This window comes from Falco biarmicus, chromosome 11 (assembly GCF_023638135.1).
Source record: "Falco biarmicus isolate bFalBia1 chromosome 11, bFalBia1.pri, whole genome shotgun sequence".
Lineage (NCBI taxonomy): Eukaryota > Metazoa > Chordata > Aves > Falconiformes > Falconidae > Falco > Falco biarmicus.
In genome coordinates, this window is record NC_079298.1 from 33,597,356 (window position 1) to 33,617,128 (window position 19,773).

At 41.7% G+C, this 19,773-nt stretch overlaps 1 protein-coding gene across 3 annotated transcripts in view; it reads left to right on the top strand.

Annotated features, from left to right (window-relative positions):
* Window positions 1-19,773, top strand: part of C11H1orf21 (chromosome 11 C1orf21 homolog) — a 125,104-nt gene that overhangs the window by 57,560 nt on the left and 47,771 nt on the right. For all 3 annotated transcript variants that reach the window (XM_056356260.1, XM_056356262.1, XM_056356261.1), the window contains exon 3: window positions 18,438-18,532. In XM_056356260.1, coding sequence (XP_056212235.1) covers window positions 18,438-18,532 — 95 coding nt within the window. The remainder of the gene's footprint in view (window positions 1-18,437; window positions 18,533-19,773) is intronic.

Consider the following 19,773-nt stretch of genomic DNA (forward strand, 5'->3'; position numbering starts at 1 on the left):
GGATGCACATAGGATCGGATTGCTTCACGAGCTCTAGTGTAGTCATCTTTGAAACTTCCCTGTTTTAGAGGTGGACAGCATGGAGAGATCGTGTGAGGGACCTGATGTCAGATCACCTGCAGATGTGCGTGCCCTTATCTCTGCTCTGTTCTTCCTCACTTGTGGGTTTTTTTTCCCCAGCAGTTTTCTGCTCTGTCGATATTTCTTCCCAAATCTTTTGAAAATACCATAGTTCAAAATCTAAGCAGGAGAGTTAAAGTATTTAACTACAGCAAGTGTTGACCTGTCCTGCATGGTAGCAGCCAGCCTGCAGAGTCAGGAAAGCAACAACCAGTGTCAAGGGAGGACAACTGAAGAGTTCAGCTTAGCCACCCAAAACAAATACACCGCCCTGTAGCAGCCATAAGTGGACTGGAGGGAGGTAGCTTTATTTGGCTTCGTGTTCACAAATACCACCATTTAAACCCCAAAATCTTTATCAGCTTGTCATGAGTTTTGTCATGTTGGTGTTTTCTTTCTTCCTGTGTGTTTTGTGGGCTTGTCTCACTTCTGCTAATCCCTTCCTTGTGACAACCAATTATTTCCTTCCTTGTGTCTCATCCGTGTGGGTATCTCAGCCGCTGCCCGAGACAGCAGAGCTCTGACTTATTTTGATGTATGCCGTGTGGATTTGAAGGAAGTGTTAAAAGATGCTAAAATAATTAAAACCTTTAAAGCATGCCCACTGTATACAGGAAGAGAATAGCACAGGGAATTTGGGACTGCGACTTCCTATATATGCATCGTCATCTCCAAAAATATTGTGCCCAAACCTTTGTAGAGGTTAGTTTCTTTTGAAGGCTCTTTCCTTAATAGGCAGGCCTAGAAGTATCTTTTTACTTAAAAATTCAGTCTCGGGTAGTTGCTCAGGGCACTTGAGAATACCTATGGGCCTGGCAAGACGGTTCAGATGTCTACTACTACAAGTTAACTTCCTAAACCTGCCTTGTTCCTGTGCACAAAATTCTGCAAATCATTTTCTGGACATTTGAAGCTCTGAAGATGGGAATTTTTCAGATAAAATTTGGAGTGAGAAAAATATATTAGAAGTTTTTTTTCAGTGAATAACACCTTCCTGTTACCTCCCCCTTTCCCTCAGGTGTCAGGAAAAAACACTAAAGCTGAGAATGAGAAATCCTTTCTTCTGAAAGAAAGCATGGCTGTCCTCATTGCACTGAAACGATCTGGAAAGCCATAGGTTAAGGAATATAACTTTAGTCATGGTGACCGTGAACACATGCTGTGATCAGGAGGTCTTGCTGCACTGGGCTCCACAGAAATACACAGCTGACTTTGCCTGGCAGCATTTATTTTATTGACTCAGTTGGTCAGCTGATTAGCACCCAAATAGTAATTGCTCTAGCTTATTTGGCTGTCCTTACACGCTTCTGCAATGTCAGATCGTACTCGTTTGAGGGACGGTAGTGATTATGGATAAAGGGACCAGCACCATGCAGTGGACTAATACCATGCTGGATATTTTGAGACAATAACCTTTTTAAAAGACATTTTCAAATATGAACAAGTAACTCTGGCACAACCACAGGCACTCATTTCATGCAGTGCTTGGTCTGAGCTCCATGGAAGTGAGTGACATGTAGGCCCCCTGTCTCAGGGGTGCAAAACTTCAAATATCACATGGAGTTTCAAAGGAGGAGATTTTCATTGCTTAAATTCAGATTCTGGCTGAGCTGCTGAAAGGGTAGCTTTCGTGTTGTTCATGATTTCAGCAGCTCATGTCATAAAGTAGATCCTGCTTCAGTGCCTGAAAGCTGAAGAAAAGCAGATGAATGCATTGCAGCATAGGGCTGAAGCACATGAGCATCTTCTGGAATTGTAGTGGACTCTGCTTTTCCTCACTTTTTTTATTCAATTGAAATGATATTTTTTTTTAGTTTAACAGCACCTTTGTTTTTTATCCACTGTTCCAACACAATTTGGTGCTAGCCTGCTTCTTATCTGAGTAAACATGGGTCAGTCCTAAACACGTTTCAGGAAGTAAGAGAGAAGAATAGAACAGAAACCCACTTCAGTGTAATGTTCATCTGGTAAATGTAATAAAATTACATTTATTATCTAGGTTTATGATGTATTTAAGTCTGTAGAACACCCTTGGTAAGTCAATAATTTACTATTTTATTCCCCTAAGGAGGCAATAAGGTTTTAAAAAAAACAAAAACCCAAAACAAATCCAAACCCCACCCTCGGGTTTTGTCTAGTCATGTATTTCTGATCAATGTGTGCAAAGAAAGTGTTTTCCACATGAACTAAAATTGTATTTTCACCTTCTGTGAATAGAAGTGGCTCATCTTTATAGCTCTTGGAAAAAGTACTGCTTGTGCAGTATAAGGAAGAAGCTGTTCCTGGGCAATGGGTTTGCTCAGGTAGCAGCAAAAAAAGCTCTTCATTCTCCTCTAGCCAGTAAATATATCTCTCTATATCTAAAGAATATAAAAAGAGCCTTTTGTAGAAGGTGTAACGGGCCAGCATCTCTCCTGGGGCAGGAGCAGGGTTGCCTCATGAGGAGGGATGAGCTGGGAGCCAAGGGTGACCCCAGTGCCCTCACTGTTGGGGTGCTGGGGGTGAGGTCTGTCAGCGGTCCCAGGCACAGCAGTGAACCAGGTCCAGGATCCATCCAGGGAGTGCAGTGAGGAGCAGTGGGGTCAAGGCTGGAGGGGAAGGCTGGGGACAAGCTAGAGCTTGCCCAAGGGCTTTGCTCAGGAGAGAAGATAACTACAGTGTGGGGTTGAGGTCCCTCCAAGAGATGGGACCAGAGGCAGCGCTAGAGACAGGCAGAACTGAAGGGCCAAGCCTCAGCCAAAACGGAGCTCCTGGGTTCATGGGCAGAAAGTGCAAGTGGGGATTTTGTGAGACTGGTCACTGGCCTCTTAGTGCACTCAGGGCCCTGACAGCATCTATCCATTAATTGTGACCTTTATGTAATGACTGTGATTGAACTCACTCTCCCTTCTCCTCCTCCTCTTTTTGTTTTTACTTGCAAGTGGAGAAATGCTGGTCTGGTGGTCCATAGGGGTGAGATCCAAGTCATTGGAAAGGTTCATGTAGGCTCCAAGAAGATGCCTTGCCACTTTCAACAAGATTGGTTTTCACCATGTAGTTTCACTGATTCATCAGGGAAGAAAATGAGTTTCAGAAGCGATGGTAGAGCAGCTCTTTAAATACCTGGGTGTTCAAAGATTGCTTAGTTGTAAATTGTTCCAGGACAGTAGAGCAACAGGGGTTGAAGATATTCTTCAGTGCGTATTTGGAGTTCTGTCTCCTATTATTTCAGTTCTTTCCTTTGAAAAAAATCAGAAAGACCCTAAATGAGATTACTTTCCCAGACGGATGGCAGATCTTTGCCATATAAATTTTGTTGAGGTTTTCCTACCTTCAAGAGAATTGGACCTAAAGCAGAGCAGGTGCCCATAAATTAACTAGATAGCCTTCAGACACCGTAGTTATCTTCTTCTGGTGGTTAGTCATCCTGCAATGTTTACAACCCCATGTCATGGTATTAGATGAGGGAATTATTCTGCAAAGTCATTCTACTTAGTGTAAGTGTGCTGTATTTATAGAGACCTTCTGTGGTACAGCCACTGTTACCTGCTTTGCAGCAATGCCTGGGTTTCCAGGCTGGTGTCAGCTGGGTTTGGCATGATATGCCCGTAATCAGACTCAGCACCTTTAGTGGGGATTTATTGTATGAAGAGAGAAGGTGAACCAGGGTGGAGAAGCAGTTACCCCATTTTGGGGGAGAAATTAATCACAAGCAGTTTGTAATTTCCCTGCTTCTTAGTTTAATGTAAGCTTTCACCTTATGCAATCTGCCCGTCGGTGCTAGAGCACCCGAAGGAGAGGTGGGGGGGCTCTGAGGGCACCCCAGGGTCTCTGCAAGCAGATCAGCTGTGGACACAGCTGGTGTAGTTTTATTCTGGCAAATGACCCTTCCTACAAGCTGCTTAGCTCGATGAAGAGTATAGTCAAAGTTGAATACAAATAAAGTGCACGGGGGATGCATTTCACAATTGCATTAGTGTGCTATAAATAGGAGCGTACATCCACCTTTGGTATTCACTAGAAAGAAGCCAGGATGTATTTTCTGGCAGACTTGGTGCTGAAGGAAATCAGTTTATTTTATGGTACAGACAAACTTTTATTTTTATTTTTTTTACTTCATCTTTTAAAGACAGAATCCTTGGCATTCATTGTCTATCTGTAGGTGCAGACAAGGAAAATTCATGGTAAAAATGCTGCATACTTTCAATTACCGCAGTGTTTCTTTTGTCATTTTCCAAGTGTTGTATTACTTGGCCACAAAGTGGGGGGGGGGGGAAAAGCAACCAAAAAACCCAGACCCCCAAACCCCAGAGACTGAAATTTGGCCAAGAGAACCTCAGTCTGGGGGATAACTCTTCAGTTCCCCAGGTAAGCCTTGTGAAGCTGCACAGATGCATATTCATTTCAGCAACACAAGGCTGTTACGTTACAGTAGGAATATCTACTGGTAGAAATACCTATTAAATACAAGGAAAAGATACCTAACCAGTAAGTATTTGTGTACCCCTGCATACACAGCCAAAGATGTCTTGAAAAGTTAGTTGCTATGAAACTTTGATTTCTAAAAAGCTGCCAAAATGCTTCCTAGTGCTGTGCGCTCAGATTACAGTGAAACATCCATTTACTAACATAGAAGGCGTTTTTCCATTAGGTACTTCTAGAAAACACTGTGCCATTGTGGGTATTTTGAATAAATCCTATAACCGGGTGGTCTCATGTTGTCCCTGGTCTGAGACCCAAGCCTGATGGTGCTCTGTCTTGAGCTTGCACCAAGGGAAAATACTGGGAAAAACCAGGAAAAAAATGGAAATATTAAGATTGCTGCCTCGTGGGCTTATAACAAGCCAAAGCCTGGGTTCTGCTGAGTGGGTGTAATCGTGCCCTGCCCACACACCTTTTCTTCTTATTTGTTTGAGGGGGTGCTCTGGCAAAAAGGAATCGGGTTTAGGGTTCTCTTAAATTATATATTTCCTTTCTGCTTTTGTAACAGGAGTGCTGCCAAGGAGCTGTTCAGGTGACAGAGGTGCAGAGCACTCTATGTTCTGCAATACTGGGAAGTAGCATGAAGTCGCCTTTGTTTCAAGATTCATGGTTTCAGGAATGATCTTGGTCTATTCAATGGGAAAAAAAAAGGGGGGCGGTTTTTTTTTTATGGAAGTCTCCTGAATTGTATTAATGGATGTATTTATTAAAATTACATACATTTTATTCCCCGTATTTTGTCATCAGGTATATATTGAATTTCTAACTGTAGGAACTGGGTGCATCTTGAGGTCTTTTTAGGCAGAACGTGGTTATCTAATGTAAGTGCTCTAAGCACACGTTTTGATTTTTCTTCTAGCTATTATTAAAACCTGCCTTTTCTCACACATTGATATTTTGCTTTCTTTTTAAAAGTGTTGCCCCTAGGGAAAGGGAGGAGGCATGGAAATTCACTAGCTTTTTTAAATTTATTTTTTCTTTTCTTTTCCACCCAGTCATCTTTACGCTTCTGGCATATCTTAAATGTTGTTCATGTATTATTTGCACAGAGTGGTTTTGAGCTGGTCGCAAGACAGCAGGCAGCGAACAGGGGCGAGTACTTCTAGTCTCATAAGCAGGTTATGTTCATGATGACAGTGGGGACAAGGCAGGAGATCGTTAATGGTATGAGATGGCGTGGAGGAGCACCAACTACGTGCTGCAGAGAATTGGATTTAATTTGTGGCTTGGCTTGTGTGGTGAGATGGAGATGTTAAACAAGGTATCTCCCACGACTGGACATGGCTGTGAGCCAGGCAGTCCCTTGCTGCCCGATGTTGCTCCGGTTCTGGGAATTTCTTAGGGTGTTCCATTGTTACTGTTGATTGCTTAAATGATACGCCTCCATCGGCACCGTGTGGGTGGTAGGTATTTGCTTTCAGGGGCTTTAGATAAAATTTCTGCAACATGGATACTATTTGGGGAAATAGGCATCTTTCAGAGATAACAAATCAACTCTGAACATTGTAACCAGAGTAGAATATTAATCTTTCAGATAGGTTAATTTTGTAGCTATTCAGATGGCCTGTAAGTAAAGTAATGTAATTAACTTTTGTATCTTTTGCATCTGGAAATGTGTGCTGTATTTTATAAATCAAGTTTGCATTAGTCCCCCCCTCCCCTCTTGGTTTACAGAAATACTAACAATGAGAAGACATTTGTGCTCATCGTGAATCTCCAGTACATTACTGGTCTTGGGTAATTATTCTGTCCCTTTCCTAATGCAATTAAGAAAATGAAATAGATTTGGATTTACAAATATTCTTTGAGGTACATGAGCAGTGAAAATTTGATAGACTAGTATTAACAGAAGAAAGCTACTATGCCAGGAAGGATGTAAAAATCCTTTTGAAGTCGTACATTGTGGGGCAACAACCTCATTTAATAGTTGACTGATTGATAATGACATTATTTGTTAAGTAAAGAGGAATCGGCGCTTTTTTTTTTTTTTTTTGTTAACAAGGAAACTGAACATGCCTCATCATATATTTGCAGTAATAGAATATGTGTATTTTTGGGTGTGTGCAGTGGTAATGACTTTTCCAGGGAACTCTTGGGGTGGCGTAGTTCAGGAGGTTTTTGGTGTCTAGAGGAATTGGTTGATAAGTTAATGGGGCTATAAGGACTGGGACCTACACTGCTGTACAGGGGATGCTCACAGTAATGGTCAATTGGGTATTTTTTCTAGAATCTGAATAGTCACTGACAGATTCTGTGCAAAAATGATAGATATTTTACAATAGAGTACATAAATGGATGACAGCTGGGGAAGAGTTAGCAGAGACAGGGAGCTTTGTTAATGATGTTGAAAAACCTGGAAAAAAATCCCCTTGGTGGGTAGTTTTTCCTTTCTAAGGGAGAATTTTAAAATGGAGCAGTAAAATGGAGTTGAAGTAGCTTTTCTGACCTGGCTGTGCTGCGCTGTCTAGGTTGGCTAAGGTGGCAACTTTTGAGTTGGTATCCAGATAGTTTCCAGGATGCGACATTGAGGGGCAAGAGGACGGCACCCGCCTCTCCTCCACAGCTGAGGAGGTCTTGCCATCACTGCCTACAAGCCTGCTAGGTTTTTGCCACCTAGTTGAATTGTACAGGAAGTTTTAGCCCTTCTTGTGTTGTAGTTTGTTACATTTGCAGGTTTGCTTCCCAGCTGTTCCCCTTCTCTCTTGTCGCTCCCTTTCGCAACAAAGAGGTTTGTGGCAGTGAAGCCAATTCTTCAAGCTTTGCTTTTGTAGTTTCTGAGCAGCAAAAAATGTTTTCTTCAGGGCACGGTTGCACAATTTTGTTTAAAAATAAGTTTGTGGTGTTTAAATGTAGTAAGGGATTGGAAATGCTGAATTTCCATCTCCTTTGCCTGCGTGGGGCCAGCCCTGTGCTGCTCCCCTGTCGTGGTGTGGGGATGCTGGGCAGGATGGTGCAGCCTCTGTGCAAAAACCTACCTGGTGCCTTCATACAAACAGCAGTATTTTCAAGGCACAGACCTTTTGTTTTCCTCCTGTCTGTTCCTTTAATTAATCTCTCTGCTGCTTGTTTCCTCTCCTGCTTTCGTTTCTCAATTTGATCTTTTTAGTGGGCTAGATAATTGCATTTACTGAGTATCCTTCCTGCCAAGTGCTATGGCTGTAATCTTCTTCACCTGAGAAATGGTTTCCTTTGAACAGCCTGGCGTCTGGCTCAAAGTTATGTGTTAATTAAATGAGAAAAAAAAAAAAGTTTTTAAAAATTGTGTGCGTATGTGATATATTCTATATTTTCAGCAAGCAAAATTGGGGTAGCTGAAAAATAGCTCTGACTCCATACCACCAGCACTGTTTTTTGGCTTCTTGGTTACAGACGAGTGCACAAAACTCTTTAATTATACGATCACATGGCTGTTTTTTCAGTGCCATCTTATGTATGGAGTTTCCTCAGATCTTTAATTTATGAGTGGGTGTCTGAGAGATCTGGAGATTGTGTCATTGAAGACAGGACAAGTGAGGCAGAAATCATGTGTTTAGTGGTAACTGGATTTTAGGATGTTGAGGTTGTACTTTTAAGTCTTTTTCTGAGGTAATGAAACGGCCTCCGAGTTTGTGGAACATGTCCCCTTGCTTGAACCAGCTGCTGGCCGCAGGTACCTGGCCAGAGGGATGCATTGGTGGAGTTGGCCAGAGGGTTCCTGACCTTCTTGTCGGGGAGCCATGATGGAGCAGAGCAGCAGCAGAGCATTGCCTTCTTCATGGGGTCCGGGGGTGTGTGTCTAAGATTTCTAATCGTCCCCTAACCAAAACAAACATCCGTGAGCCCCCTTGTGCCCAAGAATTGTTTCTCAAGTGGTTTTGTATCTTCTGCTTCTTCACGTATCTCCTGCACTTCTTTTCACATAAAAAGATGTAACCCCCGGGAGCATGGAGGAAGTCTGGGCTAGAGCAGCAAAAGCTGTAGGCTGTACCCTGATCAGTGCCCTGTCCTCCCTGCTAGGTCTGGAGACCCGGGGGCATGACCTGCCAGCAGGTAAGCAGGTTGTGCAAGCCCCCTGCAAGGGGTCTTTTTTTTTTTTTTTCTCTCCACATGGTATTAATAGAGAGAATGTGTATGAAGGAGAAATCTTTACGGAAAAATTACTTCCTACAAACCAACTCCGTGGGTTGCACACCAGTATATATGTGTGTGTATATATATATATATATATATATTTTTTTTTCCCCTGCCAAGGTACTTCTCTGACCTACCCACCACTAAGGTAGACCTACAGATACACTGTAGTGGGCCTGTGCCCCTGGTGCAGGTTCTGTTCACGTGACCCTTTATGCATAATGTGCTAGAAAATTATACATACGACTATAGTTTTCACAGTACTTAAACTGTGTGATGGTCCAAATGTAGAGTAGCCTTGGGAATGTTTTGGCCAAGAAGGAACCAAGTAATGATCTCCTTGATTCAGCTGCACATCTCCCGTGTACTGCAGTGTGCCTCTACAAGTTGCATACTAAATTCAAAAATTAAACCTATAGAAGCAAGGGAGCTAAGTTATGGCCTCGTCATCATCCGCCACTTTATTAGATCAGGGGAAAAGAAATCAGAAAACTGGAGAAACTGAGGCACTCGGGCAGCAGCATCACAGGTGTTGGAATGGTGCCTCCTCCCTCGGGCAGAAGTTGGACTGGGCCTTTCACAGGAGAGGACAGAGATACCCGAAGGATCAAGAGCTTTACAGCACTGGAAACTTCCAGCAGCATTAATGAAGGATGGGTTGACCTGGCAATATGAGGTTTTGTGCTTCTGCAGCAACAAAGATCAAAATGATGTCCATTGAATTTAATGGAGCTGTGCTCCTGTCAAACCTGTCAGCCTCTGGGGAATGCTGTTGAAAGCTGTCATGATTTGGGCCTGGAAGGGGTAGTCTGGTAAAGTGGAAGAGAATTTGCTGAAGTTTTTCAAGTAGGCATCATCCTTGAGGGAGTTAATGTTTCGTAGAGTGCTGGATGTGACATGGAGCGGTAATAGGAACTGCTTGATAGCTTAGAAAATAGCCACCCCTGCCTTGCCTAGCTTTAGGCAAGTGTCCTTCCAATACTGCAGAAGCCTTCCACGCAGGGCTGTTTTTTGTTGTACTGAATGTCTCAGTCTGCTTTTTTCCTCCAAAAAACCTCAGCCCTAGCAGTCACGTCTGCCTTGTGCAGAAACAGTAGTTAGCCTTCCTTGGGCACATGTTAGCATTGTGTAGGAAGAAGAAAAAATATTTGAGGGTGGTCGTTCCAGATGTGCTGCGATCTGCGTCATACATTCAGATTTTTACAGCTTTTCTGTCAGATGCTGTGTATTTTGTTGGCAGAATTGGTGTGGTGTTCGTGTACCTGTTCTCTGTTTAATATCTGGTGGTGTTCACTGCCTCAGCTTCCAGCAGTGGCTGGATTTTAGATTGGATTAAGGTAAGGTAACTTCATTTGGGAAATCTGAATGAGCATCATCAGATAGTCCTTGCAGAAAAATGAGTTGATTTATTTCCTAAGCTGTTGTTGCTATTTAGTTCGTGTTAGTAAAACCAACATGATCGCTAGGATCTAGAATCGCCTGAGAGTTTGAGGGTTGATGACAGAGGAAGACAACTGGTGGCTCACCCAGTGCTGGTTGATCTCCAGTGAAATGTCACTCTCAACCCACATCCAGGTGGATCAGAAATCCACCCCTGCAGCTGCAAATCTCAGCAGTTAAGTCAGAAACAGTCATGTTGAATCAGAAGAACCATGCAGATGCTGCTTTCTTGGAGCGCTTGAAGCTGGAGCTGAGAAGGTAACTTAGATATCCTCCATTACCTAGTATGTAGTTCGAGAAATATTTGTTTACAAGATTTTTTGCAACTTCTTCCTCTAACTGTTGACTTTTTTTGTTGTTTTTAATCTTTGACATAGCTTCTCCTGGTATCCAGGCAGTTGAGTCCTGCATACAGTAACAGGGCTGGAATGATCAGAGTAGCCCATATCATCCCTCCTGTGCTCCAAAATGGGATGGACTTTAACCTGTGGGGCTTGATACCAGCAATTCTGATGATGGAAACTGCAGCTACATAAACAATCTAATTCTGCTCCTTGACTGTCCTTGTGGTTAATGATTTTTCCTGGCTCTTGCTAGAGTCAAGCCCACCGCTGTTCATGTCATACCCCCGTGCAGCTGTGGAGCTCAAGAGTATTCCTCCTTCACGGTGGCATTGTAGATGATGTTAGGCAAGCTTTGTGTTTAGCATCTAAGTGTCTCACCTGCTGTTACATGTTTCAGTTAAATCGCATCAAAATCTCTTATGGTCCTTAAAAAATATTTTTAGAAAGAGCAATTCAGTCCTTTATCTAAATATAGCTTTTAAGTCTTTGAGAGAGGAAAGCACGTGACTCTGATCTGTGGCATTCCTCATGATCACAACGGTAGGAGTATTTTCTGCACCTGGCAGAAATAAGTATGGTACAGAGAAATCTGTTAGACAAAAAGTTCATATTTTACAGAAGAGACATTTTTTTAATTATGGAGGAAGGAGAAATCTTGGTATGTCATTCAACAGAAAGGCAACAGATACTAAAAAAAAAGAAATGTACAGGAAAATGAAGGTGTGGTTAGAAACTTTCTTCTCAGTGGTATGACTCAAGCACCATTATCTCCTGTTTAGTACATGATACGTCAGTAAAAATAGAGGCTCACCCATCCTCCCTGTTCATGACAGCAGAGCCATATATGTTTGTCCTTAGATGTCTGAAATGAGAATGCAGTGTAAATCAGCATTTTACTTATCTTATTTTTTTTGAAGAGTTGATGTCTAACAAAAGATTTCTGCAAAAGTCACGGTGAGTCCAGATATATTTGATGGAGTTATGCTTCTTTCTGATGGTGTTCTTTTTTAACTGAGCCAGAAATAGTGTCATTACTGATGTTGCTGTGGTAATGGCACTCTACATTGATGTCTGGAAGTGCTGAAGAGATTTTTCTCATAGGAACAACCACAGTTTTCTTTTTTCCTCCCCTCTAGTAATTGTTCCAATATTATAAGTTGATATGTTCATTTATCACTGAAATCATTATTAATGAGTGCTGTTTTTCTTTGTCACATTGCCATGGCAACTGGATGACACGTTTGAGTAGAATTATCTGCTTCCAGATGGGGATCTTCATTCATAAGACTTGCCTACTGAGAATTTTTGCAGCATATTCAACTTAAATTTCTTCTTCCCTTGCCCTTCCAAAGAGTTTCAGGCTAGAGGCATTACTGCTTTCTGGTTTATATCCTGTGATGGATTTTGTGGTGGGTGTTATGCTTGACAATATTTCTGTCTTTTATTTGTGGTTCATTTATGTTGTTTTTCTTTTGATTCAGTTGGGCTGCTTTTCTTCAGTTTGGTGTTTGCTGTGCTAGTCTTGCAAACCCATTCCTTTCCCATTTGAGTTGTTGAAAAACTTGTTTTTATATGATATACCACACAATGGAAGACAGTACTTGATCTTTTACTTTTACACATGAAAGGAGCATAAAGATATATTTCTCTTTATATATGATATACCACACTGAGTGATAGTGTCCTAAGATTTTTACCATATTCACTACTCGCTTTTTAGTTTTGTACAGGAAAGGTGCATAAAGATGGTTCACTTTTGGTTTTGGTGTGAAACTGTATTTTGGAAAAAGATATTACTGTTTAGCAAGATAGAGCACGGCAAATATGCATAGAACTTTGTATAATTTCCTTTACCCTGAACTTCTTACAGTTTTAATGGTCTTTTTGACTGACAGACTCTAATTAGGTCCTGCTTGATCTCAGTCAACATTCCAGGATTTCTCTGGGTTCATTTCTGATCACTCAGACCAAAATATCTCAAAATAATAGTAGAAATCAGAAGGTAAAAATCAAAAGGTGAATTTAGCATCCTTTAATTCTTCAATTCCAAGTGCACTCTTTACCTTATCAAGCAAAACCTGGTTAGCAGTTTTATGCAAATACCTAAAGGTGTTACCTTTAGGGAAGGCATCAAAGGCCCATTCCTCCAACATACCTTTACTCTAATTTTCATATTCACTTAAAGCCATTAAAGACCGTACACCCCATGACATACTTCAAGGTCCATCTATTGCTTAAACATCTATTCTTTTGCTTTTGGAGCACTTTCACTGTGACAGTAACTTCAGGGCAAGAACAATCTCATAAATAGCTCGGAATTTGTGATTTCTGCACACCATATCTTATATATATCATATCTATAGAAGACAAATGTTATCTTCACCTAGTCAAAAAAGTATACATATATATAGTTGTGTCCTTCTGATAATAATCTAATATAGAAGACCTTTCTTCTGCAAATAGTTATTTGAATTTAATTTCTGCATTTAGTATATTTGAAATAATTAATGTGGTCTTATCTGTGAATAAGGTGTTACACATCAGACTCATTTCTTCTCTGCTACTCCAGCTAGCAGTGTCCTCCCTAGCTAAGCTGCTCACTACCACCTTCTCCTTTGCACCCTTTGGTTGCCCTTTTGGTTGACCACTTATTGTAGTCAGCAGCCTCGGCTGGGAATGTGCTGAATATTGAGTGGTCCCATTGCTTTCAGGAATTGTTCTGCGTGTCAAGTCTGTACTTAAAAAGACCTGTGACAGGCCCATAAAAATGAAGAGATTTTACAGTTTTAACTTGATCTGGGGGAAGAAAAAAGGAGCTCATCATGAATGTGAAGGGTAAAATTTGTGTCACTGAGTACTGTAAATGCTAGAGAGAGACCTACGAGCAAAATTCACTGTTTCTCCTCAGACAACAGGAAGGTTGCTGGTATAAATATAAACTGTCAGCTGTGATTCAGGTAGTTAACATCTATTTAAGCAGCTTAGTTCAGTGGCTACTGAAATTAGTTAGAGGTGGGGTTTTTTCCTCAATGTGTTGGCTAGTTCAGAAAGTGGATGTTTCCAGGTATGCCTTGTCATACATGGGAAGCTGGAGGACTTGCAGTCAGCTGTAATGTTGCCAATACTTTAGATTTGTGCTCTCTGTTTTAAGCAAAATATTTTGCCTGTGATAGGAAATTACAAGAGCTTATGAGTAATAATACTGCTTCAAACTTAACATTGCTGATCCATTCCCTTCATTTCTGTGTGTATCTGGTAACAGTTACTTATGGCTCAGTCCTTTTTTCTGTTCTCATTAACCAAAATTAGATTGATCACTGGCTTTCCACAGGCCAGTGCTGTGTTTGCCTTTTTGTCTGGTATTGGTACATGCACCACTTGCTCAAAACACATGGGCTTGGTGGAGTTGCTAGCTGCTTGGTACTCCTATCTGTTAATCATTTATTTAGGCACTGAAGCCTAAGTGTTGGCCACTCAGCCTGCTTCTTCCTTGATGTGCTTCATCCCTAAGAGGTAGTGTCTTGGCCTTTAAGGCAGATCCTCAGCATTAGATTGTGTCAAATTTGCATTGCTTTTTGAGATAAAAGTAGAGATTTCTCATGCTCAAGCACATAGCATATAATGGAGCCATGACATTAATACTAAATTTGGTAAGACACACTGTATTAAAAGACTAGTTCTACTAACACGTGCAGAAGCAGGTGTCTTCTACTCTTACCCCTGATTTTTTTTTACTCTGTATTCTTCTAAGGAGAAGGTGGATTTCTCAGAAGTAAGACTTGTTAGTTGACACGGTGTATTCAGCTTGTCCTGAAAACGTGATGCAAAATGACTGGTTCATTTTTGGAAACTTTCTTGCTGCTGCATGTCTGAGGCATGAATTGTCCAGGCATCTGCACTTCTGCAGTTGGTTGGAGGGAGGGAAGATTAATGCCAACTGCGCTGTGCTGCACAGGTAATTGAATAGTTATTATAAGTAAAGTATTGGGGGGAAGCACATTTAGTAACACTGTTGTAAATATCTGTGGAAATTACACAAGGAATCTGTGAAAAGTTCTTTGCCACCATTTCAGGGCTACTTGGAGCATCTGGTAAAAGCAACATCTGATGGAACTGCACCCATATTCACCGTGAATTTGAAATTAAGTTTTTGAGAACTTTCCTTGAAGCTGGAAAGGAAGCATAGCCTAGAAATTCACACAACCACAAAGAGTGGGAGCAGGATGCCTGGGCAGCTCAAAGTGTTCCTTAAATGTCCTGTGTCCATGTCACGTTGTAATCCTTACCCTCACCTGGCCCAACTGTGTCCACAGATTCTCTAACATCTATTCTCTTTATGAATCCTACACCATTCAGGGGGATCTCCCCTGAAGTTAGTAACAAGAGAAAGGCTAAAGAAAACATCAGATAAATCACCTGACCTATAGCAACAAACAAGAAGCGGAGGCATTCACTGCTTTTGTTTGCTTCAGTCTTTAGTAATCCTGGTAGACCTTGGGCTGCCCGGTCCTCTGAGTCAGAGGACCACAACTGCAGGAACAGTCAGTTTTCATTTGTGGACACTGAAAGTGTAAGGGACCAGCTGTATCAGCTGAACGTTCACAAGTCCATGGGGCCTGATGGGATTTATCCCAGCGTTCTGAAGGAGCTAACGGATGTTATGGCAGGACCCCTCTCCATCATCTACCAAAGGTCTTGCGAGTCTGGGTAGGTCCTTGCTGACTAGCCAATATTACACCAATCTACAAGAAGGATGTGAGGAAAGACCCAGGAAACTACAGACCTGTTAGTCTAGCTGCAGCACCTGGAAAAATTAGGGAGAAGATCATACTGGGTACTGTTGAAAGGCATTTATTCTTTAGAATTTATTCTATTCTTTAGAATAACGCAGTCATCAGGCACAGCCAGCGTGGGTTCGCAGGAGGAGAGGCCTGTGTAACTGGTGCGATACCCTTGCGTGATAAGGTCACCAGCCCAGGGGGTGAAGGGAAGGCGGGGGATGTAGTTGTTCTGGATTTTAGTAAGGCTTTTGATCCTGACCCTCGCAGCATCCTTCTGGACCGGCTGCCCAGCTGTGGGATGAGCAGGTTGGTGGTGTGCTGGGTGAAGAGCTGACTGAAGGGCAGAGCTCAACGGGTCGTAGTGAACGGGGCTACGTCTGGCCGGCGACTGGTCACCAGCAGTTTTCCTGGGGGCTCCATTCTCGGCTCAGGCTGTTCCATGTTTGTCAGCCGTCGAGGCAGGAGTTGAATGCACCGTAACGAGTCTGCTGACGATACCAAAGGCGGGGGGTGCAGGTGACTCTTGAGGGACAGGAGGCCTTGCAGGGGGATCTAGACGGATTGGGGCGCTGGGCTATGGCCAGTGGGAGGCACTGGGGCAGGCTTCCCAGAGCGGTGGTCGATGCCCCAAGCCTGTCAACGTTTACGAGGCGCTTGGCCAATGCCCTTAAGAACGTGCTTCAGCTGTTGGTCAGCCTTGCAGTGGTCAGGCAGTTGGACGAGGTGGTGGTTGTAGGTCCCTCCCAACTGAACTGTTCTAGTCTGTTGACTCAGTAAAAGCAGCACAGATTTGTAAGTAGTAATGGTGCAGTAATTACAAGAGGGCTGTCATGATGGTGATGATGATGGTGGGTTCTCAGCTCAGACATCCGAGCAGCGATGCCTGGCCACACTCTCTTACAATCAGTTAGAGAAGAAATACAGCATTGTTTCCAACAAACCCCCTCCTTCCTGTCTTGCCTCCATCCTATTGAACCCTTTATCATTTATAAATCATTTATAAATTTATAAATCTGATGATAGTGTTTATCAATCAGGGGCTTATTAGTGCCCTGGTCCACTTGCTATAAGAGACAATGTCTTCCAAGGAAGCATCCCTTACATGCAGTCCACATAGGATAGTCTGCTACCAGGGCACGCGCTCGGTGTTCTATCACAGTTAATCTCTTGGGATAAGCAGAAGACACGTTTCAGAGGTTATTTTTGCCACTGCACATCAGGACCACCATACCTTACTTGGTTTTTTTACAAGGCTGGGTTGAACATGCCTCTCTCATTTAGTTCATGTGGACTAGCTGCGGGTTGTGCAAACTTCCTTTGTGCTATTTTTCTCTTTCTCATCTGTTTTCCTATTCAAATCTGTACATGCAGCCGTGGGAGTTTTATGCTTTTTCTGCATGTGGGTTTTATTGCTCATCACAACAGTGATCATTGTAGCATTGAGAAAAATGTAAGTTAGATGTTGCAGTCAATCAAGTACTTCTAATTCCCAGGCTTTATTGTGTTCAGCCTTTTTGGTTTTATGAATTGTCACCTCCAGACTAGCTAAATTACATTTTAAAACGAAAAAAACCCACCAACTCTGAGTTGTTCACATTTGCTGATCTAATAATGTCTTAAATTCTTCCATCTGTTTTGAGATGCTGCATCTGAGATGCTGCTATTTGATACATTCACAGTTTTATTTAAACTCTATAATAAAAAAAGCATATAGATACAGACATGCAAAACCATGTTGTATTTTTTCAAAAAAGATTGGTTTTCAAGTTAGGCTTATTTAACTTACATACTCGAGTTAACAGTTTACTGAAAACAAGCTTCCTTGTAAATAATTCAGATTTTTTTTTTTTTGTAACAATACAGTAACACAGAAAAAACTATTTTTGTTTTGTTTTTCCCTTAGCAAGTGAGAGAAATTGCTTGAAAACCCAAAGAAAAAGAATAATGTTTGTGCGGTTTCTTTTAATTTGCCAAGATTTTGTCTTTTATTCCCAGTGTACTGTGTCATTAAATTTTGTATTAACATTTTCAACTTTGGGGTTTAAAGTTTCTCTTCTGCGTTATATATCCTGGCTGGAGGAGCGTGGGTGCAAAACTCCATGTTTTTCCAATAGATTCACATGCTACAAAGATAACTAGAGGAAAAAGTGGCTGAGAAAACGCAGTGTTGGTACTGCAAGCATTGGATTCACAGGCTAGAGAGAAGAATCATTTTTACCAAAATCCCATCTTGTCCTGCTGAAGGAAAAAATAATCCCTTTATTCAAGCTTTAGGTGTGGCCGTTTACTTCACTGTGGGGTAGCACATGTATGTTAGATAATACTTCTGTACTGGCACTGGAGCTGGGAGTTTATTATTTGAAGAGCCGAAACGCCTAGCTGATAAAGGGCAAACCAGGAATCTTTTCTGATTACTTATTTCATGCTGGATTTCTATCTGGGTAATATTCATGTGCAGGAAAAATGGTCGTGGAGGGGGAGTGGGGAGAGGAGGTTGGTCAGCATGGAGCCTTTTCTCCAGAAGCTGTTATATGACTGTGCGTTGTGTACCTTTTGCTTTAGCTCAGTTAAAAAAACAGTGCAGGGGGGGAAATAAAAATAAAAAAACCCACCAAAAAATGCAGTGGGTTTTGGTGTTCGCCTTTTTGTTTTGCTTGGGTTTTTTTTCCCACCTTTTAACTTAAATAGCCTCCATTAGTATTGCTTTTCAAAGGAGTTTTTTCAATGCAAGGAATGTCCATGAGCAGACTCCTCTCTGTAGTATCTACTGTACGCTGCTTGTTTGCACACTGGCAAAAGAATTCAGGGAGGATGCAGAGACAAAGAACTTGTTTGTATTGAACATATTATACAGAAACTAGAGATCTGGGGGAGAGTGCGCACTGAACATCCCCTGGTCATGGTGCCGAGGCTATACCATGGACCAGAGAGCTACTGAACCATTTGTGGAAGCCAGAACTGGAAATTATTACTGAAGCTTCAGTCAGAAAAAACTTCGTTGGTATCAGTCACATTTAAGCCTTTGAAATGATATACATGTAATTTTTAGTTGCTTTGCTTAATTAGGGTCTTTTCTAGTCAGCTGTTTTGGTTTTAGTTTGGTTTTTTTCCCCAGCTGTTGAAGTACACTGGTTCAAATTTTTTTTTCTTTTTTTTTTTTTTTTTTTTTCTTGGTGCTCAGATGAGTATAGGATCAAACCAGTGGAAGAGGTCAAATACATGAAAAATGGGGGAGAAGATGATCAGAAAATAGCAGCCAGGAACCAAGAAAACTTGGTAAGGATTGAACTTATCACTTATCTAATGAAATAACATGGCTCTGCTTTTGTAATGAAATATGCAACATGCAGCACATTCAAACTACAGCTTACTTGCAGCAAGAGGATTTTCTCCAGAATGTCATAACTCTCTGTGAAGCTTGCATAGAAGGTGTGAAATACTACTTGCTTGTCTTTCTGAATTAGGCTTTAGTTGATCTTGGAGTGAGTGCTTCCACGATTATACTCACTTACCTCCTTTGCAGATCCAAATATACACACTTTGATATGTATATGTCTGTATTACAAACGAGTCGGTAGTAAAGTAGCAGTGCACTGCCATTAAGAAAAATGACCTACTTACGTAGATATTATTTACTCTGCACTTCCTGGTTTTACATATTTCAAAATTCACAGGAAAAGCAGTTCAGAATAGAAAACACAATATATTCTTAACACAGCAGTCGCAAGAAACTATGCTGGCCCATAGTTCCATTTATGGGAAGGAAATCACAGGTAAACTTAATGTGCCTTGAAGTAACTAGGGTGCTGTTAAAGTGGCTTAAAAACCACAGTTGAGTCACTTCTGGCATTTCTGAGAAGTCGTTTCTTCTCTCCTAAAGCTGAAGGAATGTAGATTTTGTAATTGGCTGACTGGGGCTTTTCCCAGTTTAAATTTTTGAAGACATCCCACAATCATAATAGTTGGGTGCAAAATCTCACATCTGGTTCTACTTGTTCATTGCAGCTCTTCCTCCTCTAGGATTGTGTTTTATTTCCCCTCCATCAGCAAGACCAAGGGGGGAACATCAGCAGCAGCTTTCAGTGGAACCATGACCATCATCACCAGCTGAGGGTTTGCCTTTTGCCATCATTGGGTAGCTGTACAAAAATCCACTGTTTGAGATATTTTTTTTTTTTCTTTTCCTGAAGATGTAAGTGAGCTCCAGGCAGCCTGATACTTTATATTCCCTCTTCTAGACACACATACTTGTGTTACACAACTACATGTGCATTCCTGTAGTAAATAGCAGAGTTTATTTTGGTGTCTTAACCTCATTGTTCAAGTGGTGGTTGAGCACCAGGCAATGTGATTTCTGCTTCGGTCTCCAGGTTAGGTATCTGCCACCTGCAATTTTGCGTTGCTGATGCTCCAGTGGGCAGTGCAACTTCAGCTTGTAGCAGGATTTTGGGGTTTAGTGCCTCAGAAACATTGCTGAGAAAATCACCTTTTCTAGCAGCATCCACAGTGTATTCAGC